Here is an 18721-nt window from a genome sequence, read left to right as displayed (position 1 = left end):
TGAGCAAACAACAGATAAAAATTCTGGCTAGTGAAAGTGACAAGGAAGATCAAAGTACACACTCAGAAGAAGATTCTAAAGTCAAAGCTCCTCCATCCAAAACCTCCAAGAAAAATATGAAATGGTCTCAGGCCATGGAAGAGCTCAAAAAGGACTCTGAAAATCAAGTAAGAGAAGGAGAGCAAAAATTGGGAAGAGAAATGAGAGCGATGCAAGAAAATCAGGAGAAAGGAGTCAACAGCTTGGTGGAGACTCAAAATTAGACTGAAGAAAAGTAACACCTTAAAAAACACACTAGGTCAAATGGTAACTCATAGTGACCCTGAAGGAGTTCTTGCTTATCTAACCACTTTGGGGAGATTGTGAGCAAGTTTAGGCACAGGTAATGTCAGTGACTTGTAGGATAGCTTTGTTTTGCCAACCCCTCAAGTCCTTTCAGGTCATTCTTTTATGTAACATGCCCACTTCCCCCTCTCAGCGATGAGTTTCTTTAGATTCTAAGTTCCCTGAGGGTTCTTTTTTTATTCTTTGTATCCCCAGCACTTAGCCCAGTGCCTGACACGTCGTAGGTGCTGTCTAAACATTGATTGGATTGGATTTTGAAATGCTAGGGGAAACCTGTGAAAATGAACTTCAGCCCAAGCCTTTCAGTCCAAGAGTGGCTATTCGCTCCCAATCCATGAATTTGTGAGTCAGTGATTTCTTTCACAAAAAGAACAGAAAACATATCTAGGGATATTTGACTCTATTTGTCCCCTTATGTTTCTACAAGGGTTGTAATAGTCTAAAAAGAGTAACTTTCCCTTTCTTTCTTATCTATCTATCCATCCCCAATAAGCAAAAATGTAAAAAATTATCTTAGGGTTTTCTTGGCCAATAGGTTTTCTCACAATAGTAAAGGTTTAGAAGTAAGAATGAACTTAGAAAAATAACCATATCCTTAAATCCCCAGAAGACTAACAGGCTGGATTGGAAAAGAAGGGGGGAGAGGAATAAATTTCTCCTCCAAGCTTATTCTCCTTAGTCATTATTCTCAGCACATTGTTTGGGAGCCCACTTTGCCCAGATGTCACCTCCTTCAATATAGCATCTTGTGTGTCCTGTTGTGGTCTCCCCATCTTCCTGCTTTTTCTCCCACAGCCTCTGGGTCAAGGTGAATGTCATGGCAGGTTTCTGAGTCTCTAAATGCTACCAAATAAAAAGGAGGATTACATGCAACCTTAGTAATTTTTTTATGAAACATACAGATTGTTTTAATTGGTCTGCCAAAGGCTAAAGCTAAAGCTTGGGGATGAAAAAGAAAGAAATGGGCCTGAATTAAGCCCCAGTGATTCTGTTTTAAGTCTCTGAACATGAAATGAAACGTCTAGGGAAGAGAAGTAGAAGACAGCCAAGGACTGAGTTGACCAGTTTGGACTTCATTCTGGCTACCTGTAACATGGGATATATGACTGGCAAATGCAGGGATGCTTTCCCCCAACCACTTCTTAATATCTGTGGGTGTCAGGGTGTGTGTGTATATGCGTGTATGCATGTGCGTGTGTGTGTGTGTGTGTGCATGCCCAGGCACTGGAGCACACGTGTGCATGTGTATACCAATGAAGTTTTGTTTTCTCTCTGTGCTCTTTCTTCAGCTTAAAGATGTAATTTTTTTCCATAAGGAGGAGTCCTTATCTTTTCCTCATTACACATTGTAGACTCTAGACTAAGAACTGGATTTTTTAAAACAATACCCAAGAATCAATAATATCTTATCATCATGCCTAACATTTCTAGTCACAATAATAGTTGAATTTTCTGATACATTTTTAACACTTAGAATTTTTCTTAACATTTTGTCTTTAAAATGTTTGAACCTAAAGTTTTTTTGGTGAAGTGGCATCTTGTGCAGTCTTCCTTGGGGGAGGATGTTGAGCTTTTTTCATCTTTTTAGCGTTCTTGGTTTGTCGTCTTTTATTTCCTGTTTTTCGTTTATTTGTTTTGTTACCCTGAAAGGAAAGAGGAAAGGAAATTTTAAAATGAGTTCTTGTTCTCTTAACTTTGGTTTTTTAACCATGCTGAACTGAATTTGGTCTCTTCAATATATTCTTTCTTCACCTTAAAACTATGGATTAAAGAACTGTATTGGGAGGTGGAGTGGATAGTGTGGAGCATCACAGGCCATGGAGGAAGCCTCAGAGGGTATGGTGGAAAGGAAAAGGAGCAGAAGGAGGAGGAGAAAAAGGCTGACAAGATTGCCTCATGGTTGAAAATGATTTTTGGTTATCAGCCCATTCCAAAATATGAGGTGAATCCACAGACCACAGATATCTTATCTCACCTTTCTGAATGTAACAAGGCATGAGGCAGGGATGTCTCCTTGGTAACAGAAGACTTGAAACAGAAGGCAAAAGAATACGAATCAGAAGTCAAGTATCTCCAAGATCTTCTCTTGGAAAGTGTCAATCTGTCTTTCACCAGTCTCTCTAGTATTGGAAGCAGTTATCTTAATGTGCACTGGCGCTTGAAACAAAGGGTACCTCACTAGCTAGTTTTATCCCTGTGAACAGTTTGGCTGCTGCTGTTTTTCCACACCAAAGCCAGAAACAGGAAATGGAGGCTGAATTGAGCAAACTGGGAAAAAAATCTAACTGCAATTCTAATACCAGAAAAATGTCGAAGACAGAACCTCAAGAAAAGCTTTCCGTGGATAAAGCCAAAGCTGACTGTTGAATCTGGAATACAGATTTTCTAAAGGCCAAATCTGATGACCTCAGGTTAAGAATCAAAGCTGCAGAGGAGCAACTTTCAGCTTGAGAGATGGATGCTTCTCTGTCTCATCAGTCATTGATGGCACTTTCAGAGAAACTGGCTAAACTAAAACAATAGACTGCACCTTTGAAGAAGAAATTAGAGTCTATCTAGACTTAATGCCAAATCCTTCTCTTGCTCAAGTGAAAAAAGAAGAAGCAAAGTGAGAACCAAATTTTGTGGATGATGAGCTCACAAAGAAGGTGGACATGAGGGAATTGTTACCAGATCAAAGTAAGTGTCAATTTACCTAAAAAGTAAAGTGAATGGAAAAGACTTAAGAATTTTGAGTGTATTTTCTGTCTGCATTCCCTAATTCCTTATTCCTGTGTTCTTTGTGTGACATGATAGTGCCCTTATTTATAAAAAAGAAATTTCCACATGTATTGCCTTTTTGTCTCCATATATGTATTTCTAAATATAATATATAATATGTATTACATATGTATTATATAAAATATAATAAATAAATATAATAAGAACAAACTAGCATCTTGGTTGTCAGTTTCTATGCTGATGTGCTGAAGTTCAAAGGTTTGGTATTCTTTATTTCATTCACTAGGTAAATATTATGGTAGCTATCATCTTTTCTCTTAAATAAATTGGTTCAACAGAAATGAAGACCAAGAATTAGCTAAATAAACGTGATGACATCCAGAGAAAGAACTTTGGAGTCTGAATGCAGATGGAAGCAGACTATTTGCTCTCCTTTTCTTTTGCTGTTTTGTTTTGCATTTCCTTTCTTGGGGTTCCTCCCATTAGTTCTAACCCTTCTTTACTTCATGACTATTGTGAAAATGTTTAATATAAATGCATAAGTAGAGCCTGTATCAGATTACACACCATCTTGGCGAAGGGACAGGAGAGGAAGGGGGACAAAATCTGAGACTCAAATATGGAAGTAAATGTTGAAAACTAAAAATAAATAAATTTAAAAATTTTAACAAAGATCTATATCAATAATTCCTCATCAACTAATTTGGAAATACCTTAGTGGGAGAACACATACCATTAAAAAAGCTTCATTTTTGAAACCTTATTATGCAAACCAACCTGAGTAGTAAATTTGCCCCCACATTGACTTCAGCTGGTTCCTTTGCCTCCCTAGACTTTGTTTTCAACACCTATAAGACAGGGGCAGTACTGACCAGCAATGGTTAGTATAGGCAGAGAGTGTGATTTCTTGGAAGAGTGTCCTTTCATCCACAAGCAGTTTGATTGCTGAAAGTAGAAAACGTGCTGTTGTATAACAAAAAGTGATTAAATCAAATTCTGATATTACATAAAGCACTGCCACTTTCCTATATGAACAGTTTGGAGACTGAAAGAAGCCAGAAAAAGAATCTTTGTATTTGTAAAACTGATAAAAATCCATGTGTGAAGAGAAAGTTTTTCTGTTTAAGTAGAAGAGTAGAATGCTGGGAGAACCAAACGGAGATCCTAAAGGACCTGCGGAGGAAGGAGAAATGACGAAGGCTTCAGAGCACGTGGTCCTATAGCTCGTTGGCATCCTATTTTATTTTTTTTTAGTTTAAGATTAAATTCACAAAATGCAAATCAAAGAACTGTTTGGAGACTAGGGGATGATTAAAGAAGGATTCTTGGTTTCACAACTGACTTTGTGAATTTTAGCTCATAAGGGAAAGATAGGGCATGGAGCACCAAGAGGCTCTGGTTTGAGCCAGGGAGTATGCTTATGAAGTCAGTGGGAGAAGAACAGAAAAACTGGCTAAAAGGAGCTGAGATGAGACAGAGCAGGAGCCAACTGAGAGGGCAGCCAGAGAGTGGACTGTTAGGGAGGCTGGGTACTGGAGGTGAAACCTCTCAGAGGAAGCAGTTGCTCTCTACTGCCACTTCTGTCTGGAGAGGGAGAAACAGAAGGGAAGAGATAGGTTGACATCTACTTTGCTGTGAGAAGAGACCTGAGAGCTGAACAAGCCAGAAACCTGCTATGAGTAGAATGTCTGGGCTTTTTTGCGTTACCCAGAAAGCCAAGCAGAGGAGCTTTGCAGCTCTCTGCCTCAAGAAAACTTCTTTTCTATATCATACCATCATCCTGTCTTAGGATTCTTTTCAGGGTGATTATGGCTTAAAAGAGCTTTTCTTTGCTTCATTAGTCTGAGAGTAGACAAGGAACAGATTTGCCCAGCAGGAGAACAGTGAGACCCTGAGGGAGGGCAGCTAGCAAAGAAGTTTTATGTGGTACAGACTGTTCCTGAGAGGATCAAAGCCATGATGGCCTGTAGTCCAGAGTTATGAGTTGCATCTGCTAGGTTTCTATAATTATGTGGCCCCTTAACATGGATACCATCTGCATCAATAAGAGCATATGATGCAGGCTTATGGATTAATTGTAATGAGTTGATTATTCCTGAATCTCCTCGTATTACACAACTACAATATGCTGATAATTATTGACTTCACCTTATCATTAAGTAAATGTTTTATGCTTTAAGAGATAATGGTGTCATCACTGTGATCCATTTTGTATAGCTCAGTAGCAATACCAGTATGGGTTCAGGAATTACAGTGGCAAGGAGGAGAAATGTATTCCTCCCACAAAAGGGTTATCCCTAGAACCCTGGGAGAATTTGAGTTGTAGTTGCATGGTGATGGTCCTTCTTAAGGAACCCAGACTTGCCAGGGTCAGGTCGGTTCAGGGAGACTGGACTAGACCAAAGAAAGAGTGAATGACCCAATGGGAAGCTGTCCACCACACAGGCTTCATTGATATCACCATTTGAGCTCCTAAGTTCTAATTTCATGTCTCTACTAATGTTGATCATCAAGAGTTGCTTGGATTATTGAAAGATTAAATGACTGGCCAGGAGTCATCTGGACAGCATGTGTCAGAGGGACTTGATCCCAAGTCTTCCTGATTCTGAAGTCTGTTCTATGACTGCTCTGTTGCTCTTCCTCGCAATAACGTTAAATAATACAAATACAAAATATTATTACTCCCTTTACTGACTTCCTTATATGGGTATAAATTGTCATCTTTGACCCAGAGTTCACTCCATATGCCCTATGTGCCAGCCAAAATATATTGCTCTCCAATCTTTTCCTCTTGACTTCTTCTCCCACCTCCTTTGGGGCATGCCTGTAAGTTATCTCCTGATAATCCTTCCCTCCCTTCAAGACATAGTTTTCTTTATGTAGTCCCTGCCCATCCCAATTCTGTGATCTTTCTTTCTTTGAATCTCATAGATAGAAGTTGATTTCTGGTGTTCCTTCCACCTCTAAAACACAGAATACTATGAAATGTTATGCTTGAGGTAACTGGCCTACAGAGGGCTAGCTCTTCTTGGTGCCAAAGAGAGACCTGTTCATGTTGTACTATCTCTTCAGGCTGTTTTAGTCTCTAGAATTAAGGGTTTGAGTTCATGATGGTAAGCTAAATATATTCTCGTCCCAATTTCCATACCCATGACACTTGCAGGTATTAATTTTTAAGAGAGAGAGATGAGAGTAAGTTTCCCTTGCCACTCACCATTTCCTTCCAAGTTTTTAACAAACTCTTCGAATGTGGGGAATCTGGGTCAAGACATATTTTCTCCCCATTCTTCATCGTTGCACTGTCAAGAGAAATGTCAAAGTGAATCATTTCTACCTGTTAATGGCTCCGTGGGGTTCCCATCACCACATATTTTGAGTTCTTGGTCAGGAAGAATTTCTATTTTCATTAGAGGTTCTTAAAAGCCATGATGCTACATTGCCAGATATGTTAAGTGGCTTGGCCAATACTGCCTAAATGGAAATTGAAGAGCCAGAATTCAAATCTAGCTCTTCTTACCCTACATCTAGTGTTCTTTTCCTGGTTCTATGACATTTATTTTCCTCTTTATGTACAGAATAATATAAATGATAATAGCTAGCATTTATATAGACCTTAAGGTTTACAAAATACTTTATAAACAGTATCTCAATTTATCCTCACAATAACTTTCCATTTGACAGATGGGGAAACAGAGACTAAGTGACTTGTCCACACAGCCAGTCATAAGTATTGAGGCTAGATTTGAACTCAGGTCTTCCTGACTCCAGGCCCAGTGGCCCATTCACTGTACCAGCTAGCAACTTCTTGCCCTTATCAGGCCCTAAACTCTTTGAAGTCAGGTATTGTTCTGTTTTTGTCTGTGTATCTCCAACACTTAACCCAATGTCTGGCACTTAGTAGATACTTAATAAATGCTTGTTGGATTGATTTGAATTGCTATTATGGGGCAAGTTCACTTGCATGGATAAATTCAGTAAACATTTCTTAATCATTTAACTCTGTGCCAGGCACTGTGCTAAGTCCTGGGGATACAAAGAAAGGCAAAAGATTGTCCCTGACCTCAGGGAGGTCACAGTCTAAAGGGAGAGACAACTGTGTACAAATAAGCTTCATAGAAACATACATACAAACAAAAATCAAGAGAAGGAAGGCACTAGAATTAAGGAGGATTTGGATCCTTAATATTTCACACCAAATAAAGTTGCAGTTCCTTCCACCTGCATCTTAGTGGCATTTCACTCACATGATCTCAGCATGTGGACACACAGAACTTGGAGGAAACTCAGCAAGCTTCTGTATGGCTTTTCTCTGGATCTTGGCCGGGGTGACATTGATGCAGGAACAACGTCCTGTTTTGGAGACCAGGAATGCTAACAGAGAGAGAGAGAGAGACCAGGTCCAGCAAGTCAACATTAGTTAGTCTGATGTCTCAGTCAAGATGGTATAGACATTAGATGGAGAATATACATTAACCACATTGCCACTAAGCTACTTAATCTGAGAAGCCTTCGGTATTATGCTGATTGTACCCTGAGGACCAACAAAGGATGTGCAGATCAGGCAGGTATCCATTTTTGCAAGCCCATTGAATTAAGCGGAAGAAGAGTTGAGTTTGGTCTGGTCAGGAAGCTTGACTTTTGACAATCACAACCTGCATCTTGCATCAGGACACATTATTGATACATTTATTTTTCCATTACTTTTATTTCCAAATATATTCCTCCTTGCTCCACCTCACCCACCCAAGAAGTCATCTTTGTAACAAAGAATGAAAAAGAAAAAAATCTGTTTAGCAAAACCACCCAACCAATACATCAACCTTTCTGGCAGCACATGTACAATATTCTATACCCAATGCCCTATTTCTTCAAAAAAGGGAGAGAGGAACATTTTATCAACTCTTCTCCACAAGGCATTGCTGGTCTTTGAAAGTGTTATCACAAGTCATATCTTATGAACCTCAGAACATTTATAAAAGGTAGGTTGAGCAGGTAAAATTATCCCTATTTAATAGATAAGAATACTGAAGTCCAGAGGCCCAGAGACTTGGCCAAATTCATGCAATTAGTGTGTGCGTGTGTTTGTCCTTTGTTGCCAAAGAAGACCATGCCATCAGAGAAATAATGACATGACTTGCACTTGACTTTGTTTTGAGTGAGTGAGGGCTGTGCAGATCACCAGTCTCACTTCTCCTCCAGAGCCATCTGAATCCAGTGACCAGGTATTCATCAGGATGACTGGAGATGACCCAGGATGAGGCAATTGGGGTTAAGTGACTTGCCCAGGGTCACACAGCTAGTGAGTGTCAAGTGTATGAGGTGAGATTTGAACTCAGGTCCTCCTGACTCCTGTACTGGTGCTCTATCCGCTGTACCACCTAGTTGCCCCCATGCAATTAGTACCACAGCAGCAGATACACATCCAGAATTTCTGTTCTAAGACCAGAAACAAAAATAAGCCTTTCTTAAGAGTCCATTTTGGGAAGAGGACTGATTATTGTCCTAGTGGGGCAGCAAGGTGAAGCAGTAAATAGAGTCCGAGTCCTGCAGTCCGGAAGACTTTAAGTTCAAATCTGGCCTGGGACACTTTCTACCTTTTTTGAACCCGGGCAAGTTATTTAACTTCTGTCTGATTTCATTTCCTCAACTATAAAATGGGGGTCATAATATTACCTGTTGTGAACATCAAACAAGATAATATTTGTAAAGTGCTTAGCATAATGGAGGTGCTTAATAAATGCTTATTTTCCCCCTCCCTAATGGAATTTATGGTATGATAAGCAAATAAGACATAACACAGATAATATCACGTGACAGACATTTGACAGCAATGAACCTAGTGCTCTACCCCCAGAGCTAAGCATAGAACTTGACTTTGTAGCTAACTATACCTAATTAATATTGTACAATCCATATTCATCACATCAGAGAAGCCTGAAAAACCAACTCTCACACAGCATCATTATTATAGGCATGCTAGACATTTTACTTTGCCGTTCTCAGGGATTTATAGTAAATCACATCTTTGGTTTCAGTAATGAAACCCAAGGCAGTCAGGCCCTTTTACCTTGAACTCCGGTCAGAGTCAGGAAGGTGATCCCCCAAAGAAAGGCAATATGGTAGCTCCTCATAGTGGTGACTATATTCCTCACAAGTGGAACTTCAAAGTTAAAGAGTTTCTCCTGAGTCCAGTATTTATCTAGGAAAAGTCTCTTCCTTCCTTAACACTGATTGGTCATTTATGAAGATGATCCCACTAAGTTTATCATGTTTCATTATTGTAGGGGAAATCCTGAACCACAGATCCAAGGGAATTTCTCTTGTGCAGTCTGGTTCTCTTTCACATAAATGGGTAGTTTATAGTAAGGGAGGTGAAACTAAATTGGAGAAATCTTTGCTGCTCACTCTGATGAAGAAGTTGATTATACTTCCTATACCTATGTGACACAATGCCACTGAATGTTTTTGGATGAAAAAAGCTTCCCTCACAGAGAAGTGGGTCACTTTTTGTGACCTCTGAAAATAGGTTTTTGTATACTCTGGCTCTTGGGTAAATAGTGGGTTGGACTGCATCTGAGAAATTGGAGCACGCTGTCCTATCTTTCTACCTGAAAAAGAGATTCATGTTTTTGATGTTAATACTCTTTTTGTGACACTTCTGGGCTATAGCTCAACACATCATAGTCTCTGGAGAAATAAGGTTGCATGTCATCTAAAGGGTTAAGAGTAGTAGGCGTGAATCAGACCACAACATTTTACCAATAAAGAATTGCACGGAAAATGTCAAGAACATCATTGGTGGGATATGGGATCCAAAAGATTCATTCAGTGATAGTAAGAAGTAATAGATAGACAGCCCATGTACTCTTCTGGGATTACTGCGATGTCAAGAGATGCCAGAGAAAGTCCCTAGTATATGGAGTGAAGCATTTTCAGAAGGACATTGACCATCACACTAGGTAAGAGAAGGTGGAGGGACTGTGATCTGTCTGCTGGAGCAAGTCTCTTTGATAAAAATCACAGATTTTTTTTGTCTCAAATTTAAAATAATAATCTAGGTTTCTATGTTTCTCTCCAGAATGTCTGCCCAACAATTTTCTAGAATCTCATTTTTCTAGTCCAAACATCATCCTTTGATTATAAAGTGAGTCCCCTGGGAGTCTCTGGAATATCATTTCCAGCATTCTAACTATAATTCTACAGTTAGTTTCTGCTCTTTTACATTCATTCACTCTTAATTCATGTCCTTGACCTACAGCTTTGGGAACACACAAACTGGTTTCAGATTTGGAAATGTTTTAACCATTGTTTTTCCCTTACCTAGAATATTCTTGGGGAACATCCATATCTGGCTTTGTGTAACTTTAAGGGTCTTCAGGTTTCATGGAAGCATTCAGGCTAATATGATATCAAATACAGGATTATTTATTTATTCTGAAAAATACAAAAGGAATTATACCCAAGTTCATAAATTGTGAAGTTCATAAATCGCTCTTCTAGTGGACTCTATCTTTCCAAGGGGCTTATGCAACCTTCAGAATTATAGTACATCTCCCTTTCTCTGTCTCTCCCTCCCCACTTTGGGCTTCACTCAGGGGCATGACCTAGCTGCATGTTTGTCACTTCTGGTGTACATGATTGAGAGTACCATCATAAGGATAAGGCAGGATTGCTGAGTTGCTAAGAGTCAGGCAGGTGGTAGGTTTCTGTCTCAGAATCTGAACCCAGGTATGAGCATGCTGGTAAATGTGTAACAACCAATTCTCTGAAAACTTGTATGGCACACTTTTGCATTGAATCTGAAATATTATCAAATTCCAGAAGACTGATTGAATTCCTGTGAGAAATACTTCCTGGTCTTCATGGTTCCTGCTGCAATTCATTTATTTCGTCCTCCCTAAATTTAATCTTGGATATACCCATTAGCTAGGTAAGCAGCAACCTTGATCTCTAGATGCAGTGGCAGTGGGGTGGTGCAAGGTATAGATTGACAGATTAAAAAAAATTATTAATTAAGTTCTAGTTTTCAACATTCAGTTTCACAAGATTTTGAGTTCCAAACTTTCTCCCCATCTCTTCCTTCCACCCATCCCAAGACATCATGCATTCCAATTACTCCTTCCCTCAATCTGCCCTCCCTCTTATCACACCCCTCCCTTCTCTCATCCCCTTCCCCGACATTTTCTTATGGGGCAAGATAGATTTCTATACCCCATTTGCCTGTATGTCTTATTTCCCAGTTGCATGTAAGGCAATTTTTAACATTAATTTTTAAAACTTTTCAGTTCCAATTTCTCTCCCTTCCTCCCTCCCCACCCATCCCCACTGAGGAGGCAAGCACTTCGATATAGGTTATACGTGTGCAGTCATGCAAAACACTTCCATAAATCATGTTGTGAAAGACTAACTATATTTCCCTCCATCCTAACCTGCTCCTCATTTATTCTATTCTCTTTTGACTGTATCCCTCCTCAAAAATGCTTACTTCTAAGTACTCCCTCCTCCCATTTGCCTTCCTTTCTATCATCCCCCTTCTTATCCTCTTCCCTCCAAGTTTCCTGTAGTGTAAGATAGATTTTCATACAAAATGGAGTGTGTATGTTATTCCCTCCTTAAACCAAATCCAATGAGAGTTAAAGGTTCACTTTTCCCCTCTCACCTCCCTCTTCTTCCCCTTCATTGAAAAAACTTTTTCTTGCCTCTTAGAGATAATCTACCCCATTCTATTTCTCCCTTTCTCCTTTTCCCAGTATATTCCTATCTCATCCTTTAATATTATATTTTTAGATACCATTCCTTCATATTTAACTCACCCTGTGCCCTCTGTCTATATGTATATAATCCCTCCAACTAACCTAATACCAAGAAAAGTCTCAAGAGTTACAAATATGATCTTTCCACGTAGGAATGTAAATAGTTCAACTTTAGTAAGTCCTTTATGATTTCTCTTTCCTGTTTACCTTTTCATGCTTCTCTTGATTCTTGTGCTTGAAAGTCAGATTTTCTATTCAGCTCTGGTCTTTTCATTAAGAATGCTCTATTTCATTGAATGACCATGAAGTATTTATTATACTCAGTTTTGCTGGGTAGATGATTCTTGGTTTTGAGCCTAGTTCCTTTGACCTCTGGCATATCATGTTCCAAGCCCTCTGATCCCTTAATGTAGAAGATGCTATCTTATGTCATCCTGATTGTGTTTCCACAATACTCAAATTATTTCTGACTGCTTGCAATATTTTCTCCTTGATCTGGAAGTGCTAGAATTTCACTATAATGTTCCTAAGAGTTTTCCTTTGGGTATCACTTTCAGGAGACAATCAGCAGATTCTTTCTATATCCATTTTACCCTCTGGTTCTAGAATATCAGGGCAGTTTTCCTTGATAATTTCTTGAAAGATGATGTCTAGGCTCTTTTTTTGATCATGGCTTTCAGGTAGTCCCATAATTTTTAAATTGTCTCTCCTGGATCTATTTTCCAGGTCAGTTGTTTTTCCAATGAGATATTTCACATTGTCTGCTATTTTTTCATTCCTATTTTTGTTTTATAATGTCTTGATTTTTCATAAAATCATTAGCTTCCATCTGCTCCATTCTAATTTTTAAGGAATTATTTTCTTCAGTGGGCCTTCAGATTTCCTTTTCCATTTGGCCAATTTTGCTTTTTAAGGCATCCTTCTCCTCACTGGTTTCTTGGATCTCTTTTGCCATTTGGATTACTCTATTTTTTAAAGTGTTATTTTCCTCAGCATTTTTTTGGGTCTCCTTTAGCAAGCAGTTGATTTGTTTTTCATGTTTTTTTGTATCATTCTCATTTCTCTTTCCAATTTTTGCTCTACTTCTCTTGCTTGATTTTCAAAATTCTTTTTAAGCTTTTCCATGGCCTAAGAACAATTCACATTTTTTCTTGGAGGCTTTGGATGGATGGGTAGGTGATAACATAAGATCTAGCAGCTTCTACATTAAGGGATCAAAGGGCTTAGAATATGATAAGCCAGAGGTCAAAGGAGCTAGGATTTAAACCAGGAATCACCTACCCATCTTTGGAAGCTTTGACTTTGTTGTTGTCTTCTGTTTGTATATTTTAGTCCTCCTTGTCACTAAAGTAAGGTGCTATAGTCTGATTCTTTTTCTGGTTTTTGCTCATTTACTTGAACTTTTGAGGTTTATGTCAAGGTAGTTCTTTGCTTACAATTGGGGTGTGGGGGTGTACTGTCATATGCTTGATGTCCCCACAATCTGTGGGTCTAGGGCTCCAAAAACAGCTGCTGCTTGCACTGCTGCCATGGCTCATCCATCCCCTCTGCCACCTTGGGGCTGGACCTGGACCACTCTACTCTTTCACATGGGTCCAACAGGTTTTTTCACTTACCTTCCAATTTGTCCTCCATGGTTTGGGGTTGTGAAATCTGGAAACTGCCACAGGTGCCAGAGATTCAGTCTCCCCCACCCCCACCCCAGGCCTGCTCAGATCCCAGCTGTGCCTGTACAGGCTCTGCTCCCAGTGTGGCATACATAATAGTAACTTCCTGGCTACATTCTAAGACATGGGCCGTAGATTTGCTTCACTCCCTCATTCCGTGGGTCCTGCAGGTCCAGACTTGTTTTAGAGCCATTTTTTTTTTTTTTTACAGGTATTTGGTTTGGCTGCGGGAGAGATCTCTAGACTACTCTGCCATCTTGGCTCCACCCCACCCCCCACCCCCATTGATGGATTTAAGAGTCAGGATAGACCTGAGTTTTAATCTTTCCTCTGCTATTTACTTACTGGTTGTGTGACCATGGGCAGCCTCAGTTTCCTCCTCTTAAAGAGGAGATAATGATAGCCTTAACCTCCCAGGGCTGTCATGAGGATGATGACCTATGGAAAGTGCTCTGGAAACCTTAGAGTTGGTTCTAACGGCTACTGTGGCTGTTAGCGCTCTACGCAAGCACCGCGAGGGAACAGATGGGGACTGAGCATGCCCAGGAGGCTCCGAGTGTCAGTTTCAGTTAGGGCAAGGTCCACAGTCCAGGGGGGAGGTGTCAGCCTGGCTGAGATCAACTGAGCATGCCTAGAAGCTCCCCAGGAGGTGAGGGTCAATGGTGGAGGCACACTGAGCATGCCCAAAAGAATTCCAGGCGGCAAGTCCAGTCTGGTGAAAGTAGGGTATGCCCAGAGAGCCCCAGGCAGCAAAGCTGACTGAGCACGCTCAAGAGTGGCCCAAGAAGGTTCCAGAAGCTTTAGGCTGGACTGGCAGCTCAGAAGCTGAGAGGTGAGGCAAAGCGAAGCCAGGCCAGGCCATCCTTCTAGAGCCACCTAGGGGCAAGTACAGGGAAGAAGTGTTGCTGAAGGTACAGTGGACCTTGGGGCAAATAAAGGCTCCCCTCCCTTGCTTCGCCCCTCCGCTAACCGTTCCTCCCCCCGCAGATGGGACCTTCCAGCACCCATCAATGCACATTTGGGCAAAGTGGGGATTACGTTTATTTATTTATATGTAAATAAACGGAGGGAGGCTGTGGTTGTGACCTAGATGGGCAGCCCCTGCTGATTCATGGATCAGCTTTGCCCAGCTGCTTCTCCGCCATCTTGGTTAGGGGCTGTTGGCTCTCTGGGTGAGTGACGGGCAGGCAGCCATATTTGGAAGAGGAGGTAAAGAAAAATGTAAAAACAGCAGCAGGAGCAACAAAAGTGCCTGTGGAGCGGTGCCTATGTAACGGTGGGTCAGGAAGGAATGGGTCATGGCCATCAAACTCAGGCCCCTCAGATGCACGTAGTGGGTCTTCTGAGACCTGATACTCAACCCAATGAAAAAAAAAACGGTCAAGCTTCCAGGAGGCCCCCTTCCCCACCCTCTTCCCTGTCCCCTGCCAGGCTTTCTCTGTTGCCCAGTCAGTGCTGAACCGAGTCTGAGTAGGCTCCAAGTCTAGCCAAAGATACTGTTTCTGGTTTGAAGTGCATTGCTGAGTGCATTGAAAGAATGTATCTAGCTGGGGTATTCTGGGAAAAGAAAATAGATACTAAGTAAGTTTTATATCTACTGCTTAAAAGTTTATGGAAATGGAGACAAGGATACGGAATTATTGAGACCCATAGATGCCGAGTCTCTTTAGTTAGGGTGCTGGATTCTTAGTTTTGCCCCACCCATCTCCTTCCATTCCATGGGGTGGTGGAACAAGTATGCTTGGTTTCTTATGCCAAGTGCTATAAATCCCCAAAATGATAAATTTGCATCATAGTGGGCTTGGAGTGACCCCAGCACCATTGAAGTGACTCAGCTTTATGCCATCATGAGTTCATGAACCCCTAAGTGGCAGAAATAATTCATCCCATTAGTTCCTAGGAACTTTAGATATCCTGCTCACACAGCTACCAGTTTATTTCAGTCCCTCACACCTCTCCTCTTGATCACTGAAACAGCCTCCCAGTTTCTTTGCCTGCCACAGGTCCTTCTCACTCTAGTCTGACCTTCACATAACTGCCACAGTGATTTTCCTTAAGCATAGATCTGGTCAAGTCACCACTGACAAAAAAAACCAAACAAACCCTAGTGACTCCCCATTTCATGTAGGATAAAATATGAATTCATTTGTTTGACTTTTAGAGCCTGTCACAACCCGCCCCTTAACTTTTTAAGCTCCACTTCATTGTATATTACTACTTTTTGTCTCTATACCCCAGTGATCTATCCAAATTGTTCTACATTTTGGTCTCCACAAGGCATTTCATTTCCTGTTTGTGCCAGACACTGACTTCTCCTATTTCATTTTCACAGTTGCTTCAAAAGATCCTTCTTTTCCTTCAAGACTCAACTCAGGCACCCACCTCCCTGTAAATTCTTTCTTAATTGTTCCTTGTCCTTCTCTCCCCATTTGCTAGTATCCTCCCTTCCTAGCTACCTTCTACTTAACTATATTATATTTTCTTCTTGCAGTCATTCTATATATACATATATATTCTGTTAGAATATAAGCACTTTGAGAATAGGGATTATTGCATTCTTTGTGTTCATATCCTTGGTGCCTAGCACAACACCTGACATTTTAGTCAAGGCTTCATAAATACTTGTTTTGTTGACCTAGGGCTGTGAATCCAAGTCTGGTTCTATGCCATCTTCCAGTTTCCAGCATCAGGCATAGCTCAGAGCTGGGATATACTTAGTAGATAGAACTACTCTACATAGTGAAATAAACTTGGGTTCTCACAGTCCTTGGGACTGACCTGGAATTCCAGCAGTAGAAGGCTTGATATATGGAAAAGGCACTGATCTGGGAATCTCCTGACTTTGCCTCTAACAAATTGTGTAACTTTGGGTAGGATCATTTATTTTTCTGGGAGTCTCTTCTCTTATCTCTAGGATGAGGTTGTTGCATTAGATGATGAGTAATAGCTGATATTTATATAGTGAGCTTCAAGTTACCTGAAATGCTTCACATTACAGTATGTGATTTTAATAGCAGCTTTGAGGTGGGGACAAGTTTACCCCATTATACAGCAAGACACCAAGACTCAGAGAAGTTAGGTAGCTGTTGAACCTAGTTGGGTGGTGCAATGAATAGAGCACCAGCCTTAGAGACAAGAAGGCCTGAGTTCAAATCCAGCCTCAGATACTTACTAGCTATGTGACCTTGTGGATAAATCACTTCATATGTGTTTGCCTCAGTTTCTTTATCCATAAAATGGGGATGATAATAGCACCTATCTTCCAGGATTGTTTTGAGGATGAGAAGAGAGAATATTTGTTGAGTGCTTGGCACAATGCCTGGCATATATAGTAAGTAGGTACTCTATAAATGAATCTGGTTATTATCGTTATTATTGTCAGCTTGAGAGATCTTTTTATGCCATCACACTGCCTCTTTTGAGGGCCCATCTAACTAGAAAACTCTTTATTTCTGGGTGTCATCGGATTGCTTGAACTTAGCTTGCTGTTAGAATTCTTTTCAGTATCCCTTCATTCCATTCTCCTTCTGCAGTCCAAAATAGAGGAATTTCCCCTCTCTCTGTGGAGAGACAAGAGAGGGGGAAGAAGGGATCTCTAACTTTAATTGCATGTGGTGGATTGGAAAGAACATTATGCAATCCATGCCTTTTCTGTTACATAAAGGAGAACAGCACTTTTTTGGGTGTTTGTTTGTTGTAATTTGCAGAGGGACTTTTTTCTGTCAAAATGAAACTTGTTAGCCTATTTAAGTTTCCCAGAATGGACTTTACTTTCTTCGTCAGTTCCTGCTGTGAACAGGGCAAAGAATGATAACAAGAAGGGACTTGATTTCCTGAAAATCATTGAAGGTCCTATGTGAAGTCTTTATTTTCGCTCCTTTCCTTTCACTTTCCAGTTTTCAGTTTTCTCTTGGCTGACTCTCCTTCACAGGTTGGCTGTCAGCCAGCTCATTTTAATAATAAGAATAAGTTTCAGATCCTGGTCTGCTGGCAACTCAGATAACTCAGAGACAGGAGCAAGTTTCTTCTTTGCTGACCTTGCATATGGCCTCTTAGTTTTTACATTTTCCCCCTTGGGTTTTGAGATCCTTGGACAATTGGCTTACTCTGGGAGAGACAGGATTCCAAAGGTCAGTTATGGCCAAACACTAACAATGATATGTACACCTTCAAGTCTGTTGTCTTTGGAAGATCAAGCAGTCTTATTTGAAAAGATAACATGTCCATATATGCTGTGACTCCCTGAATAGAGTGTGAGAGTCTTGAGAACAGGGGCATGTCTTTTCTGTTTTTGTCCCTAGTCTTTAACACAGAGCTTTGCAATCAGTAAGAGCTTAATAAATGCTTTAAACATTCTTTCAAGATGCATAAGTTATTAAATGTGGGATAGTGGATAGAGATGGCTAGTCTTCGAATCAAAAGTCCTGGATTCAAGTACTGTTACACACACACACACACACACACACACACACACACACACACACACACACAGAGACACATTGTGTAACCATGAGTAAGTCAGCTTCTCAGTGCCCTCAGAAAATTCTTTAAGACTATAAGTTACTGATATCCTTCTATACCTGAGGAGGAAGTTATGCAGTGGATAGAGTGCCAAACCTGGAGTCAGGGAAGACCTGAGTTCAGAGTGAACCTCATACCTTTAGTAGCTATGAAACTCTGAGCAAGTCCCTTAACTGTTTGTCTCAGGTTCCTCAACTGTAAAATGGGGATGATAATAGCACCTACTGACTAGGGTTGTGTGAGGAGAGATAATAATTGTAAAGTGTTTAGCACTACCTGGCCCATAATAAGTACCACGTAAATATTGGCTATTATTATTTTACATTTTTAAAAATTGAATTTACTTTTTTCAATTAATCAGAATTTTCCTTTTGTCTCCTTCCTTTCACTCCATTGAAAAAGAAAGAAAAACAAAGCCTCTGTAACAAAGAGTCAAGAAAAATAAATTCCTGACATTGACCACATCTTAAAAAGAAATGGCTCAATCCATCCTCTGAGTCTTATCGCCTCTGTCAGAAGGTGGGCAGCTTTTTTCAACATGAGTTCTTTGGAATTGTGGTTGCTCATTGTGTTGATCAGAGCTCCCAAGCCTTTACAAGTTGCTTGTTTTTCACAGTGTTATTGTATTCATTACTTCTTACTACAGCAGAAGTAAATTCTGCTTACTTCACTCTGAATCAGTTCATACATGTTTTCCTAGGTTTCTCTGAAACC

At 40.3% G+C, this 18721-nt stretch overlaps 2 protein-coding genes and 1 pseudogene across 11 annotated transcripts in view; 2 read left to right on the top strand and 1 right to left on the bottom strand.

Annotated features, from left to right (window-relative positions):
• Positions 1-1459: 1459 nt before the first annotated feature.
• On the bottom strand, positions 1460-13921 carry CXCL9 (C-X-C motif chemokine ligand 9). Of its 3 annotated transcripts, XM_072624118.1 has the most exons (5): positions 13832-13921; positions 10387-10464; positions 7311-7437; positions 6281-6365; positions 1460-1988 (listed from the first exon to the last, which is right to left on the bottom strand). In XM_072624118.1, exons 2-5 carry the CDS (start codon positions 10406-10408, stop codon positions 1857-1859), a joined length of 366 nt encoding a protein of 121 aa, XP_072480219.1. In that variant the 5' UTR covers positions 10409-10464; positions 13832-13921; the 3' UTR covers positions 1460-1856. The 3 variants fall into 3 exon arrangements, with proteins under 3 accessions (XP_072480219.1, XP_072480220.1, XP_072480218.1); XM_072624119.1 differs by lacking the exon at positions 13832-13921 and having other exon boundaries at positions 10387-10500; XM_072624117.1 differs by lacking the exons at positions 10387-10464; positions 13832-13921 and adding an exon at positions 9134-9258.
• On the top strand, positions 2048-3142 carry LOC140513939 (HAUS augmin-like complex subunit 1 pseudogene; annotated as a pseudogene).
• An 85-nt stretch (positions 13922-14006) lies between the features above and the next one.
• ART3 (ADP-ribosyltransferase 3 (inactive)) overlaps positions 14007-18721 on the top strand; it is a 129608-nt gene continuing 124893 nt past the window's right edge. For 2 of the 8 annotated variants that reach the window (XM_072624108.1, XM_072624109.1), the window contains exon 1: positions 14031-14318. The gene's annotated coding sequence lies outside the window, so the exon portion shown is untranslated. Of the gene's footprint in view, positions 14398-14661; positions 14763-18409; positions 18527-18721 lie in introns of those variants that run through there. The other 6 variants (XM_072624106.1, XM_072624112.1, XM_072624103.1 and 3 more) reach the window with 6 other exon arrangements.

This window comes from Notamacropus eugenii, chromosome 7 (genome assembly GCF_028372415.1).
Source record: "Notamacropus eugenii isolate mMacEug1 chromosome 7, mMacEug1.pri_v2, whole genome shotgun sequence".
In the NCBI taxonomy this organism is placed as follows: Eukaryota; Metazoa; Chordata; class Mammalia; order Diprotodontia; family Macropodidae; genus Notamacropus; species Notamacropus eugenii.
This window is presented reverse-complemented; position numbering and strand designations above follow the sequence as displayed.